General features: G+C 37.8%; 1 protein-coding gene across 3 annotated transcripts in view; it reads left to right on the forward strand.

The window, feature by feature from the left end:
- CRLS1 (cardiolipin synthase 1) overlaps positions 1-14,334 on the forward strand; it is a 33,882-nt gene that overhangs the window by 11,395 nt on the left and 8,153 nt on the right. For all 3 annotated transcript variants that reach the window (XM_030821956.1, XM_012510451.2, XM_030821955.1), the window contains exons 4-5: positions 13,295-13,380; positions 14,014-14,082. In XM_030821956.1, the coding sequence (XP_030677816.1) occupies positions 13,295-13,380; positions 14,014-14,082 (155 nt within the window). The remainder of the gene's footprint in view (positions 1-13,294; positions 13,381-14,013; positions 14,083-14,334) is intronic.

A 14,334-nucleotide genomic window follows, 5' to 3' on the forward strand; every position in this document is an offset into this window, starting at 1 on the left:
CTATCCAGTAGAGCGAGTCCTTCCACTTTGGACATTCTTAGCCCTTTCCATTTATTTCCATTTGTTATAAATTTTAGAATCAACTTTTCTGAGAATCAGCAATTTTCCAGAGAAAAATCTGTTCGGATTTTGATTGGGATTGCAATGAACTTATGATCTGTTTGGAGGAATTTGCATCTTTACAATTTTAAGTCTTCCAGTCCAGTATCTACTCTGTTGAGGTCTGCTTTAATATCTCTCAAAGTTTCATAGTTCTCTCCAGAAAGATAATAAACACTTTTGTTAGACTTATTCCTAAGTACATGATAGTTCTTGGTGCTTTTATAAATGGTAGCTTTTAAATTTCATTTTCTGGCCGGGCACAATGGCTTACCCCTGTAATCACAGCACTTTGCGGGGCTGAGGTGGGCGGATCACTTGAGATCAGGAGTTCAAGAGTAGCCTGGCCAGCATGGCGAAACCCTGTCTACTAAAAATACAAAAATTAGCCATATGTGGTGGCACGTGCCTGTAATCCCAGCTACTCAGGAGGCTGAGGCACGAGAATGTCTTGAACTTAGGAGGCAGAGGTTGCAATGAGCTGAGATTATACCACTGCACTCCAGCCCAAGTGATGGAATGAGACTCTGTCCTCAAAAAAAAAAAAAAGAAAAAATTTTATTTTCTAATAACTCCATGTTGATATGAAAAAATCAGTAGTATTTCTAATGTTGATTGTTGTGTGTAGCGAAACTTGCTAACTCGTATTCTAACAATGTACATGTAAATTCGCTTGGATTTTTTACATGCTCATTTATGTCTTGTATGTAATTAATGGCAATGTATTTCTTCTTTTCCAGTCCTTTGACCTTTTGTTTCTTTTACTTGCCTTACTGCACTGAGTTGTACAGTGTTGGCAAGGAGTGGTGTCAATGTCTTATTCCCAATCTCATGGAAAAGCCTTTAGTGTTTCACTATTAAAGATGATGTTTGCTGTTGGTTTTTGTAAGTATCCTTTTTCAAGTTAAGAAGTTCACTTCTGTTGGGAGTTTAAGAGTTTTTCTCACAACTGAGTACCGAATTTTTTTGTGTTTTTTGTGGAGATGCGGTTTTGCTATGTTGCTCGTGCTGATCTTGAACTCTTGGCCTCCCAAAGTTCTGGGATTATAGGCATAATCCACCACCCCTGGCCTGGATGTTAAATTTTATCAAACTCCTTTTGTGTATTACTATGGTCATATCATTTTTCCCTTTAGCTGTTCATGTGTGGTGAATTACACATATTAATGCAATATTAGTTCTAATGTTAAAACAAGCTGCAATTCCTGGTATAAATCCAACATTGCCATGATATATTATGAAGAGATGGCTGGATTTGGCTTGCTAATATTTTGTGGAAGATTTCAAATTTTAATTCATGAGATTGGCTTGGAATTCTTCATATATTCTTGTTAGGTTTTCATATTAAATTTATAACTAGCCTCATAAAACGAACTGGGGACTTTTTTTTTCTTCCGTTCTTGGAAGATGTTTGATTATGAATATTTCTACTTAAATGTTTGGTAGAATTTGTTAAAGCCATTGAGGCCTGGAGTTTTCTTTAGGGCAGAGTTTTAAAATAGGTAATTTATTTTCTTAATTGTTACGGGATGATTCAGGTTTAAAGTACATCTTTTTTTTTTTTTTTTTTTTAAACCTTCAACCAACTCACTCCATATTACATCTTTTGACCAGTTTTTAAGTTGTGATGTTTTTCTAGGAATTTGTCCATTTGATCTACATTATAAAAAATTTATCATACAGTATTTATGGTATTCTCATTAACTTTATTTATTTATTTACTTACTACTCCTTGTGGAGCGGGGCTACCCCATAGGCAGTGTGCCCAGAATAGCTCTCATTAACCTTTTGATGTCTGTAGGATATGTAGTAATGTCCTTCTTTTCCTCTTGATTATTTTTTGTCCCTTTTTTTTTTTTTTTCATCTTTTTTGCCAGAGATTTGTCAGTTTTATGAATCTTTTCAAAGAACCAGCTTTGGGTTTTGTCAGGCCTCTCTGATCTGTTGTTTACTGCTTCATTAAATCTTGCTATTTTATTTTTCTCTTCTTCAGGTTTTGTTTGCTGTTCTTTTTCTAAATTATTTTTTTGAGTGCAGTGGCATGATCTCAGCTCACTGCAACCTCTGCCTCCTGGGTTCATGCAGTTCTCCTGCCTCAGCCACCTGAGTAGCTAGGATTACAGGCGTGTGCCACCATACTTGGCTAGTTTTTTTGTATTTTTAGTAGAGATGGGGTTTCATCATGTTGGCCAGGGTGGCCTCAAACTCCTGACCTCAGGTGATCCTGAAGTGATCCTGACCTCAGGTGCCTCTGCCTCTCAAAGTGCTGGGATTACAGGTGTGAGCCACCATGCCTGGCTCTAAATTCTTCAGATCAATTCTGTCTAGAAATAAAATGGAGATTCTTATGTAATTAAAAATTTTTAGTTGCTTTTTTTAAAAAAGGAAACATGAAAATTGATATATTTTATGTAATCCAGTATATCAAAAATATTGTCATTTTAACATGTAATCAATAAATTAATGAGAATTTTTTTCCTATACACCTTCAAAGTCCAGTGTATATTTTGAGCAGTGCAGCTATATGTGGATACCTAACTTGTTTTTCAGCTTTTCTTTTCTAAAGATTGCATAAAAGACTGTATATGTTCCTCTAAGTATCACTTTCATTGCATCTCCTATGTTGGTTTTAGTGTGTCATTGTCCAGTATACAATATTTTCCTATTTCCATTATTATTCTTTCATTGACCTGTTAAGTTAAAAATAAATATATCTTAATTTGTTGCCATTTTTGTGGGGATTTTTTTAGTTATCTTTTTGTTACAATTTCAGTCATAATAACCTTGTGTTCAGAGAACATGCTCTGTGATTTCAGCCTTTCAGCCCACTACTATCAGATTTTATAAATATTCCATGAATACTTGAAATGAATTGAAATGAATGTATATTCTACAGTTCTTGGGTATGATGTTCTTCATAGGTCTATTAGATCAAGTTTTTAATCCTGCTTTTTAAGTCTTCTGTTTCTTCACTGAATGTTCTTTTGCTTTTGGTTTGTTCGGCAGTTAGAGTTTCCTGCTGTGTGTCTAGTTCTCTAGTATTTGTCTCTGTAGTTGTGATTTTGTTTTGTATCTTTTTTTTTTTTTTTTTTTTGAGACGGAGTCTCAGTCTGTCTCCCAGGCTGGAGTCCAATTGCACCTTCTCGGCTCACTGCAGCCTCCGCCACCTGGGTCCAAGCGATTCTCCTGCCTTAGCCTACTGACTAGCTGAAATTACAGGTGTGTGCCACCATGCCCTGCTAATTTTTGTATTTTTAGTAGAGACGGGGTTTCACCATGTTGGCCAGGCTGGTCTTGAACCCCAGACCTCAAGTGATCTGCCCGCCTCAGCCTCCCAAAGTGCTGAGGTTACGGGTGTGAGCCTCTGCACCCGGCCTGCTTTGTATGTCTTGAAGTTATGTTGTTAAAGTGAATATGAATTAGAATTGTTATGTCTTCTTGGTGAATTGAATGTTTTGTTATGAAGTGACCCTCTATAGCTCTAGTAATGATTTTTAACTTAAAATATATTTTGTGGACTCTGAAGCTCTACTGGCTTGCTTTTGATAGTGTTTGCATGATAAATGTTTTACCTTCTACATTTCTGCATCTCTTTAGATATCACTTGTAAATAACATATATTTATGTAAATATATGTAAATAACATATTTTAAATAAAACCCAGTTTTTCTTAACCCATATAGTCTTTTAACAGAAGCATTTAACCCATTAATATTTATTGTGATTGATAGATGTGTCATTCAGTCTTTTATTTTACTTGAAGTATTTTATTTGGCACATATGTTTTGTCCTTTTTAGTATTTTTAAATTATATTTTCTTTCACTCTACTAGTTTGAAAGTTTTACACAGTTTCCATTCAGTTTTCCTCCAAATTAAAACATTTATCTTTATAAAAATATGATCTTAATAATTCTGTACTCATTCTGGGCGTGGAAGGCACCTTAGAATTCTTGAATTCCAATTATTTCTCTCAGCTTAGGTTACTGTTGTCATACTTTTATATATTTCTTAAACTCACAGATATTGTTTATACAATGTTCATTTAAATTTATCTTCATATTTATTACTTTTTGCTAGTCTGTCTTGTTTGATGTATTTCAGACCTCCCATCTGAGATAATTTTCCTTTTGTCTGAAGTATGTTCTTTTGGAATTCTTTTTAATGTAGGTGTACTGGTAAATTCTTTTTCTCTGAAAATGTTTTTATTTTGCCTTTATTCTTGAAGAATATTTTTGTTATGTATAGAATTCCAGATTGGTATTAGTTTTTCTTAGCGTGTTTAAGGTATTGCTCAGTTGTCTCCTTCCATTGTTGATAGTAAGAAATCAGCTGTTAATCCATTGCTTTTTTTTTTTTTTTCAAGACAGGGTCTTGCTCTCTCCCCCAGGCTGGAGTGCAGTGGTATGATCTCGGCTTACTGCATTCTCTGCCTCCTGGGCTCAAGCAGTCCTCCTACCTCAGCCTTCTGAGTAGCTGGGACTACAGGTGTGTGCCACCATGCCCATCTCATTTTTATATGGTTTTTAGAGATGGAGTTTTCGCCTGTTGCCCAAGCTGGTCTTGAACTTTTGAGCTCAAGAAATCCACCCACCTTGGCCTTCCAAAGCACTCTGATTACAGGCAAGAGCCACTGCACCCGGCCGTATTGCTTTTTTTGAAGGCAATTTTGCTTTCTTGTGGCTATTTTTAAGATTTTCTTTGTCTTTTGTTTTTCTCATTTTCACAATAATATTTCTTGTTACAAGTTTCTTTTTTATTCTGCTTGGAATTTATTGGACTTTTCACTCTGTGGATTATATCGTGAAGTCAGTGCTAGAAAATTCTCAGCCACAATCTCTTTAAATGTTGTTGTTGTGTATTCTTTTTTTCTTTTGGGGCTACAGTATACCTGTGTTAGACGTTCTCCCCGTATCCATTACATCTCAGTGGGTTTTTTCTGTGTTAGCTCATTTTATCTTTTTGAGCTCCATTCTGGCTGTACTAATGGGTTTACTATTTTTCATTTCATTACTGTCTCTGTAGCTGTACCAAATCTATTTAATCTTACTTCTATTGTATTCTCTAACTATAGAACTTCTATTTTATTCTTTTTTGGACTTGCTAAGTCATCTTTTATGGTTTTTAGTTCCGTGCTGAAGTTTTCAATATTGACTTTTATCCCCTTGAACATGCTAAGCTTAGTTGTTTTATAGACTCTGATGATTCAAAAATCTTACATCTTTTGGTAGTCTCTTTCATTTGTTCACTGTTTCTGTTGATTCTTATTCATGGTATTTTAATTGTTTGTTATTTTTTTCTGTTTAGATACATTCTTTGAAAAATAATTTGGAGGAATATTTGATTCTTATGAACAAGGCATTACTCACCAGAGAAGATTTTTTTGTTCTATCAGGTGTCTAGGAATGCTAACAGTCTGGGACCACCAGGTGATGAGACATTCCTGGGAGTCCTGTTTTACTTTGGCCCATCTTTTCTCCCAACCCTGTGGGAGTAGTCTTTCAGATCCTAGCTGCAAGTTAGGAGGTGGTTTATCAGAGCCCAACCTCGAGGGCTCTGGGCTTTAGCTACTGTCACCCCATCATAACTGAGCTTCATGGATTAATTCTCTTCTTATCTTTCAGATTTTCGTTTAAAAATCTTTGTCTTTTTTTTTTTTCTTCTGAAAGATTCCCCCAACATTACCATTCCCCCCCTTCTGTTGACATTTTTTGGCTCTCATTTTGAATTTTCAAGAGCTCATGTTCTTTGTCTTCATTAAAAAAAAAAAGTTCTTATATCGTGGATGAATGTCATTCAGGATATCTATAAATACATGCGCATACCTCATTTTTATTGCATTTCACTTTATTGTACTTTGCAAAGTGACATTTTTTACAAATTCAAGGTTTGGCAACCCTATGTCCACAAGTCTGTCAGCACCATTTTTCTAACATATGTGCTCATTTTGCCTCTCTGTCACATTTTTTTTTTTTTTCCTGAGATAGGGTCTCGCTCTGTCACCCAGGCTGGAATGCAGTGGTGTAATTATGCCTCACTGTGGCCTTGACCTCTTGGGCTCAAGGGATCCTCTTGCCTCCACTTCTTGAGTAGCTGAGACTACAGATGTACACCACCACACACCCAGCTAAGTTTTAAATTTTTTTATAGCGATGGGGTCTGCCTGTGTTGCCCAAGCTGCTCTTGAACTCCTGGGCTTAAGTGATCCTCCCACTTCAGCCTTTCAGAGTGCTGGGATTACAGGCATGAGCCGCAGCACCTGGTCTCTGTGTCACGTTATAATAATTCTGCCAATATTCCAGACTTTGTCATTATTAAATCTGTTATGGTGATCTGTGATCAGCAAACTCTGATGTTACTGTCTAATTGCTTTGGGATGCAGTGAACCCGTCAGAGTCATCCATGAGGGTTGGAATCAACTTCTTCCAAAATCCTATTAATCAAGAGTGAACTTAATTAATGTTGTGTATGTTCTGACTGCTCCACCAATCTGTGGGTCCCTGTCACTCTCCCTCTCCTCAGGCGTCCCTATTCCCTGAGACACAATAATATTGAAATTAGACCAATTAATAACCCTGCAATGTGAAAGGAAGAAGTTACATGTCTCTCACTTTCAATCAAAAGCTAGAAATTATTAAGCTTAGTGAGGAGGGCATTTCGAAAGCTGAGAGAGGCTGAAGGCTAGGCCTGTTGTGTCAAATAGCTAGCCAAGTTGTGAATGCATAGGAAAAATTCTTGAAGGAAATTAAAATTGTTACTCCAGTGAACACACAAATGTTAAGTAAGCAAAACAGCCTTATTGCTTATGGAAAGAAAGTCTGAATAGAAGATCAAGTCAGCCAAAACATTCCTTTAAGCCAAAGCCTAATCTATAATAGATGAAGGCCCTAAGTCTCTTCCATGCTGTGAAGGCACAGAGAGGTGAAGAAGTTGTAGAAGAAAAGTTGGAAGCTAGCTAACCTTGCTTTGTGCAGTTTAAGGAAAAAAGCTGTCTCCATAACATGGAAGTGCAAGGTGAAGCAGCAGGCACTAGTGGGGAAGCTGCAGCAAGTTATCCAGAAAATCTAGCTAATGATAAGGGTGGCTACACTAAACAACAGATTTTCAATGGAGACAAAACACCCTTCTATTGGAAGAAGATGCCCTCTAAAGCTTTCATAGCTAGAGAGAGGTCAGTGCATGGGCTTGAAAGAACAGGCTGATTCTCTTGCTAGAGGCCAATGAAGCCAATGAGTTTAAGTTTCAACATAATGCTTAAGGGTCCTGAAAATTGTAGGGCTCTTAAGCATTATGCTAAATCTACTCTGCCTGTGCTCTAGAAATGGAATAGCAAAGCATGAATGACAGCACATCTGTTTACAACATGAGGTACTGAATATTTTAAGCCTACATTGAGACAGACCTACTGCTCAGAAAAAAGATTCCTTTAAAAATGTTACTGCTCATCGACAACACATCTGGTCACCCAAGAGCTCTGATGAAGATACACAAGAAAATTAATGTTGTTTTCATACCTACTAACACATCCATTCTTCAGTCCTTGTCATTTTGACTTTCAAGTCTTACTATTTAAGAAATACATTCCCCAAGGCTATAGGTTACATAGATAGTGATTCCTCTGATGGATCTGGGCAAAGTAAATTGAAAACCTTCTAGAAAGGATTCACCATTCTAGATGCCATTAAGAATATTGGTGATTCATGGGAGAAAGTCAAAATATCACCATTAACTGGATTTTTGGAAGAAGTTGATTCCAACCCACATGGATGATTTGAGGGATTCAAGACTAGTGGAGAAGTCACTGCAGATGTGGTAGAAATAGCAAGATAGCTAGAATTAGAAGTGGAGCCTGAGGATGTGAGTGAATTGCTGCAATCTCCTGATAAAAATTACCTGAGTTGCTTCTTAAAGAGGTTTCTAGAGAGGAAATATACTCCTGATGAAGATGTTGTGAACACTGTTGAAATGACAACAGAGGATTTAAAATATTACACAGACTTAGTGGATAAGGCCGCTGAGGGGCTTGAGAGAATTAACTTCAATTTTGAAGGAAGTTCTTCGGTGGGTAAAATGCTATCAAATAGCATTGCATGGTACAGAGAAATCTTTTGTGAAAGGCAGAGTCAATTTATGTGGCAAACTTGATTGTTGTCTTATTTTAAGAAATTGCCACAGCCACCCCAGCCTTCAGCAACCACCACTCTGGTCAGTCAGCAACTGTCAACATTGAGGTAAGAGCCTCTACTAGCAAAAAGATTATGACTCATTAAAGACTCAGATGATTGTCAGCATGTGGTGCGTGTGTTTGTGTGTGTATATATATATGTTTAGACAGTGCTACTGCCGACACAAAATGGATTATAGTGTAGACATAACTTTCATATGCACTGGGAAGCTGACAAATTCATGCAACTCACTTTACTGCAGTATTAGCTTTGTTGCGGTGGTCTGGAGCAGAGCCGTCAATATCTCTGAGGTATGCTTGTATTTGTTTATTTAAAAACCTCTATATTGGGTCTGTTTCCTTCAGATTCTATTTTTTGTTTGTTTTGGCCTCTCTTTTGTGATGGAGACTTTATTGAAATGTATGGTTATCCTTGGCTGCTAACTTATATTTGAATGAGGCATGAAAAGTTCATTGGGAGCTCCGTAGGCACTGGGGTGCAGGGCCTGAATTCTCAGTATCTTTAAGCCTATTCTGTAGATCCCAGCTCTCCATCTGCTGCTTGGGAAGTATAAATGCCTTCCCACCAGGGTTTTGGGAGCTAAGCTGTGGGAGGAGGCTGGGATCTCAGTGTTCGGTATGTAGACCTTTGCTTGATCCCTACTGCACTCCAGTGCCCCTTGGTTCAGAGAGTAACGTGCAGTGGGGGTTGGTAAGTTTTCCTGCAAAGGGCCAGATAGTAACTATTTCCTGCTTTGTGGGTAATATGATCTCTGTCACAACCACTCAGCTTTGCTATTGTAGTGTGAAAGCAGCCATAGAAAATATATAGGTGAGTGAATGTGAATGTATTCCAATAAAATTTTACTTTATAGACACTGGAAATTGAAGTTTTTTTTTTTTTTTTTTTTTTGAGACAGAGTTTCTCTCTTGTCGCCTAGGCTGGTGTGCAATGGCGCTATCTCGGCACACTGCAACCCCCGCCTCCCGGGTTCAAGTGATTCTCCTGCTTCAGCCTCCCGAGTAGCTGGGATTACAGCCACCCACCACCATGCCTGCCTAACTTTTTGTATTTTTAGTAGAGACAGGGTTTTACCATGTTGACCAGGCTGGTCTCGAACTCCTGACCTCAGGTGATCCACCTGCCTCGGCCTCCCAAAGTGCTGGGATTACAGGCGTGGGCCACCATGCCTGGTTTTTTGTTTGTTTTTGTTTTTTGTTTGTTTTTTAGACAGGGTCTCACACTGTCACCTAGGCTGGAATGCAGTGGCACAGTCTTAGCTCACTGCAACCTCTGCCTCCCAATAACTTTCAAGAAGTGATTCTCGTGCTTCAGCCTCCTGAGTAGCTGGGATTACAGGCATGCACCACCACGCCCAGCTAATTTTTGTATTTTTAGTAAAGATGGGGTTTTGCCATGTTGGCCAGGCTGGTCTCGAACTCTTGGCCACAAGTGATCTGCCTGCCTCAGCTTCCCAAAGTGCTGGGATTACAGGCATGAGCCACCCCGCCCAGCCTGGAAATTGAATTTCATAGCATTTTCATGTGTCTTGAAATACTGGTCTTCTGACTTTTTTTCCCCCAATCATTAAAAAATGTAAATATCACTCTTAGCCACAGGGAGCCACAGCCCTAGCAGTAAGGTGTTAGGGAAGGCTTGGGGTGGGGATCTAACTGCTCTTTGTATGGACTTCCTGTGTTTCTCTTGTGGAGTTGCTTCTTGTGGGGAATGCCTTTCTAAAGGACTTAGGTTTCGGCTCTTCCCACCTTATTACTAATAAGCCTGGTTAAAACTTTGAAATCTTTCTCCTCTACTCATTCTCTTTGTGTTTTTATATCCTTTCATTTCTTTACTGTCATTTTCGGAGAGTTTTGGAAAGCAGAATGATGCATATATGCAGTCTTGCATGTTCCTACTTTTATGCTGCATTTTTTAAAAGTCACATCTACCTTCATTTTAATAGCTTTGTTTCTCTAAGAGTAAGAAATATCTTCTGCAGGATTGGAGATCAAGAAATTTTTTTGCTTTCTTCCTTCGCTAGACTAATAAATCATTCTGCTATTCTTTTTGGTCTTTTTATGGGAGGGGGAGAAGGATGAAAACAAATTCTTTGGCTTATATGTTGATTAGAGAGTGGAAGGCAAATCCAAGTTAATTTCTACTTAGATTTATGTCCACTGAACTTAGATCTGTGTGTATTTGTTCTGCCACATTTTTGTATTATTGTTTCTGGTTTACCATATGGCAAATTCTTATTTCCGGTTTAAGTCAATTTCTAGACTATTCTGTTAAGTTTACCGTTTTCAGTGTAAAAACCTATGGTGTTGATGTTAACCATTTTTAATATGTAAACAATTTTATGAACTATTTCCCTTTAATGCTAATAAAACTTGTCCATGATGTCTGGCTTTGTGGCCTTTATGATCTCTGTTACAGCTACTCAGCTCTGCTGTTGTAGTGTGAAAGCAGCCACAGAAAATATTTAAATTAGTGAGTATGAAAGTGTTCTAATAAAATTTTACTTACAGACACTGGAAATATCGTTGCAAATATTACACATGTTTCAGAGTTAGCAAGTGGGAGAAAAACCTGGAGAAATCCTTGACACATTTTACACTGTCCTACCCGTCACTTTCTTACTCTAGTAGGCAAAATGAAAGCTGCTTTAACTCTAGAAGAGAAGAGGAGGCCAAGAGAGAAAGCTAGGAAATTGGATAACATTTTTTAACCACAGTAGGAGCCCATATCCTTCAGTTGGCTGCGGCCTTGGAGACCACCTGGTACAGAAATATTCTAGCCTTGCTGTGCATAGGAGTCACCCAGAGGAGAGCTTTCATCTGGGCTTTTACTGAGCTCTCTCAATGTGACTTTTGGATGGGCAGTCAGTTTGGGGAACCCTTGATTTTTTTTTTTTTAATAGCTCTTTCCCCTACCAGATGGTTACAGATGGTAAACTGAGTCCAGAGATGCTAATTGTTATGTCACACTGTTGAGTTGGAACCTAACATGCTGCCCCATAGACTGAATTCCATAGGCCTACATTCCTGGTTAAATGCAGTCTTGCATGTTCTTCCATGCATGCTATACATAGATTTTAATTTGCATGGATTTGCTGCCTTTTTTTTTTTTAAGACAGAGTTTCGCTTTTGTTGCCCAGGCTGGAGTGCAATGGCACGATCTTGGCTTGCTGCAGCCTCCACCTCCTGGGTTCAAGCGATTCTCCTGCCTCAGCCTCCTGAGTAGCTGGGATTACAGGCATGCCACCACACCTGGCTAATTTTGTATTTTTAGTAGAGCTGGGGTTTCTCCATGTTGGTCAGGCTGGTCTTGGAACTCCTGACCTCAGGTGATCTGCCTGCCTCAGCCTCCCAAGGTGCTGGGATTACAGACATGAGCCACCACGCAGGTTTGCTGCATTTTAAAAGTGTGATTGTTGTTAGATCTTGCCAGCTAATGATTGCTACAGAAAAGTTTGTTTTACTGGTACAAAAATGTTCCTAAAAATTATGACTTACTCTTTTCATGCTTGGCTCGTATAGCCATATCTTGTTTGCTCCAAATGCCGTGACTTGAGTGGATAAGCATTTTTTCTTTGGAATTGTATTATCCATCAAGGACTAGGCCAAGGATCAACATGTATGTCATAGCTATAACCAGCAGAGATTTAAATTTTAAATCTGTAATTAGAGATTTTCTTCAAATTGAAGAGCCAATTGAATGTCAAAACTGGAGAGGACCATAAGTACAGCCTCCAATAATTCATAAAAGATTTGTTTGAAAGTATTTTGGAAGAGATGTTCATGATCCTTTTTATTTTTATCTTTATTTATTTGAAATAGTTTGAATAGTGTTTGAACCGAGTGTTTGAACTCAGGTTTTTTTTCCCCCCTTTTTAAAAATAATTTTTTTTCTTATAAAAGATATGTTCACAGTTAAAAACTTTCTGTAGTGCAGAAGGATATAAAGTGAAGCAAGTTCTCTGCCATCTCATTCCCATTCAGTAAGGAAATAGGGGTTCCTTGGGTATTTATTTTAAAATATCCTTCTATTGGCTATGGCTCTGGGAACATGGTGTAAAATCTGAGGAGTGATGACAAAACTGTTGACAAGTTGCATTCATTGAATGGGCAAGGAGAAAAACAGCAATCCCTGGGAAGGAACTGGCTGGATAAGTATAAAATATTTCATGCTGGGCACAGTGGCTCATGCATGTAATCCCAGCATTTTGGGAGGCTGAGGCAGGCAGATCGCTTGAGCTCAGGAGTTTTAGACCAGCCGGGACAACATGGTGAAATCCCTTCTCTACAAAAATAGAAAAATTAGGCATGGTGGCATGCATCTGTGTTCCCAGCTACTTGGGAGGGTGAAGTGGGAGGATTGCATTGAGCCCAGGAGGTCAAGGCTGCAGTGAGCCGTTACCGTGCCACTGCACTCCAGCCTGGGCAACAAAGCAAGGCTCTGTCTCAAAAAAAAAAAAAAAAAATTCTGTTTCTCTACTAGTCGCACATAACAGCAAATTTTACTCTTCAGAGAATAGTCTAAAATGAAGAACAAGCAATCAAAGCTCCTGAGATTGCAGAAGAGTTTGAGGACTCCCACATCCTTCTCCACCTCTTTATAATCTCTTTCCGTGTAATTCTGAGTATGGTGATCTTTTTTCAAATGTACAGAGCTTAGAAGTAGCAAAGGAGGAGATAGCGCTGAATAGAGCTGATGCTGATAACTGCGGACTAATAGCTTAAAAACATGCAAGAAAAAAACACAAACAGATGAGATCAGCATACTGAAAGGCAGATACAGACTTCAAAGCCATAGTCTGTACTTCACTTTGTTTTGAGGGCGGGTTAAAGAAGAAAATAAAAATCAGTAGTTTGCTACAGGGGACCCTAAACCATCGATAGGTGTTCATTATAAAATTTCTATTTGTGAAAACAGCAGTTTGTGGTAGGCTGAATGACATGTTATTGTATTCATAATGCATATTAGTACTCTTCAGAATCCCAGTTAAAATTATTTTATGTTTGATTTTCAGTTCCACTTACTTACATGATCATTTCGAGAGATGTAATGTTGATTGCTGCTGTTTTTTATGTCAGATACCGAACTCTTCCAACACCAGTGAGTTTGTTTCCAAAAAGTATTCTTTTAGCATTATGTATGATTTAAGGAAAAAGCAAAAAGACATTTTTTTAAGTCAACCTCTTTTCAATTGATGGCACGTGAAACCCAGACCAGCCAGCCCCTATCCCTAGAAGCAAATTCTTTAAAGGTGTTTCATATAGGTCCAAGCCATATTGTCTAATTTAACCTCTACCATGGATAATCTAGAATTGGTTTTAAAAATCACAGTTGTATGAACATGGGATGGTTTGTTTGCATATTTATTCATGGGCTCTATAAATATTTGAACACATACGCGTAGCATATTAACCTCTTTTGGCTCCCAGTCTACTGAAAATAGAGCAGTGTTTTGTTCATTTTATTTTTTAATTCAAAAAAGAAAATAGTGAATAAGGGAATTCTGAGTTTAGTAAAATTTTATAAAGCAAACTTTATGATAGGTATTGTGTTTGAGTTTTCAGCAATTGAAAAATCTGTAAATTTTTAAAAATCAGTTTTCAGTATATATTGAATGTATGATTTATAAAATTATGTTGTTACCTAAGTATAATAACAAAATGTCTATTTTAAATAAAAATGTCTATTTTAAACAATAAGTTAATTACTTTATCTTTTTTGGTCCTCTGCCAGCGAACACTTGCCAAGTATTTCAATCCTTGCTATGCCACTGCTAGGTTAAAACCAACATTCATCAGCAAGGTAAGAGAATGCAATGTTCTTTGAAGTTATTCCTTTGTAAATTTTTATTATATGGGATAGAAACCTCAGTCAAGAACAGCTGAAAATGAGACAAATTTAAATGCATTGAGTATAGAGGCCAGAGAGTGTTTATTACACGGGATAGAAACCTCAGTTAAGAACAGCTGAAAATGAGACAAATTTAAATGCATTGAGTGTAGAGGCCAGAGAGTGTTTATTACACGGGATAGAAACCTCAGTCAAGAACAGCTG

This window comes from Nomascus leucogenys, chromosome 11 (assembly GCF_006542625.1).
Source record: "Nomascus leucogenys isolate Asia chromosome 11, Asia_NLE_v1, whole genome shotgun sequence".
NCBI classification, from domain to species: domain Eukaryota; kingdom Metazoa; phylum Chordata; class Mammalia; order Primates; family Hylobatidae; genus Nomascus; species Nomascus leucogenys.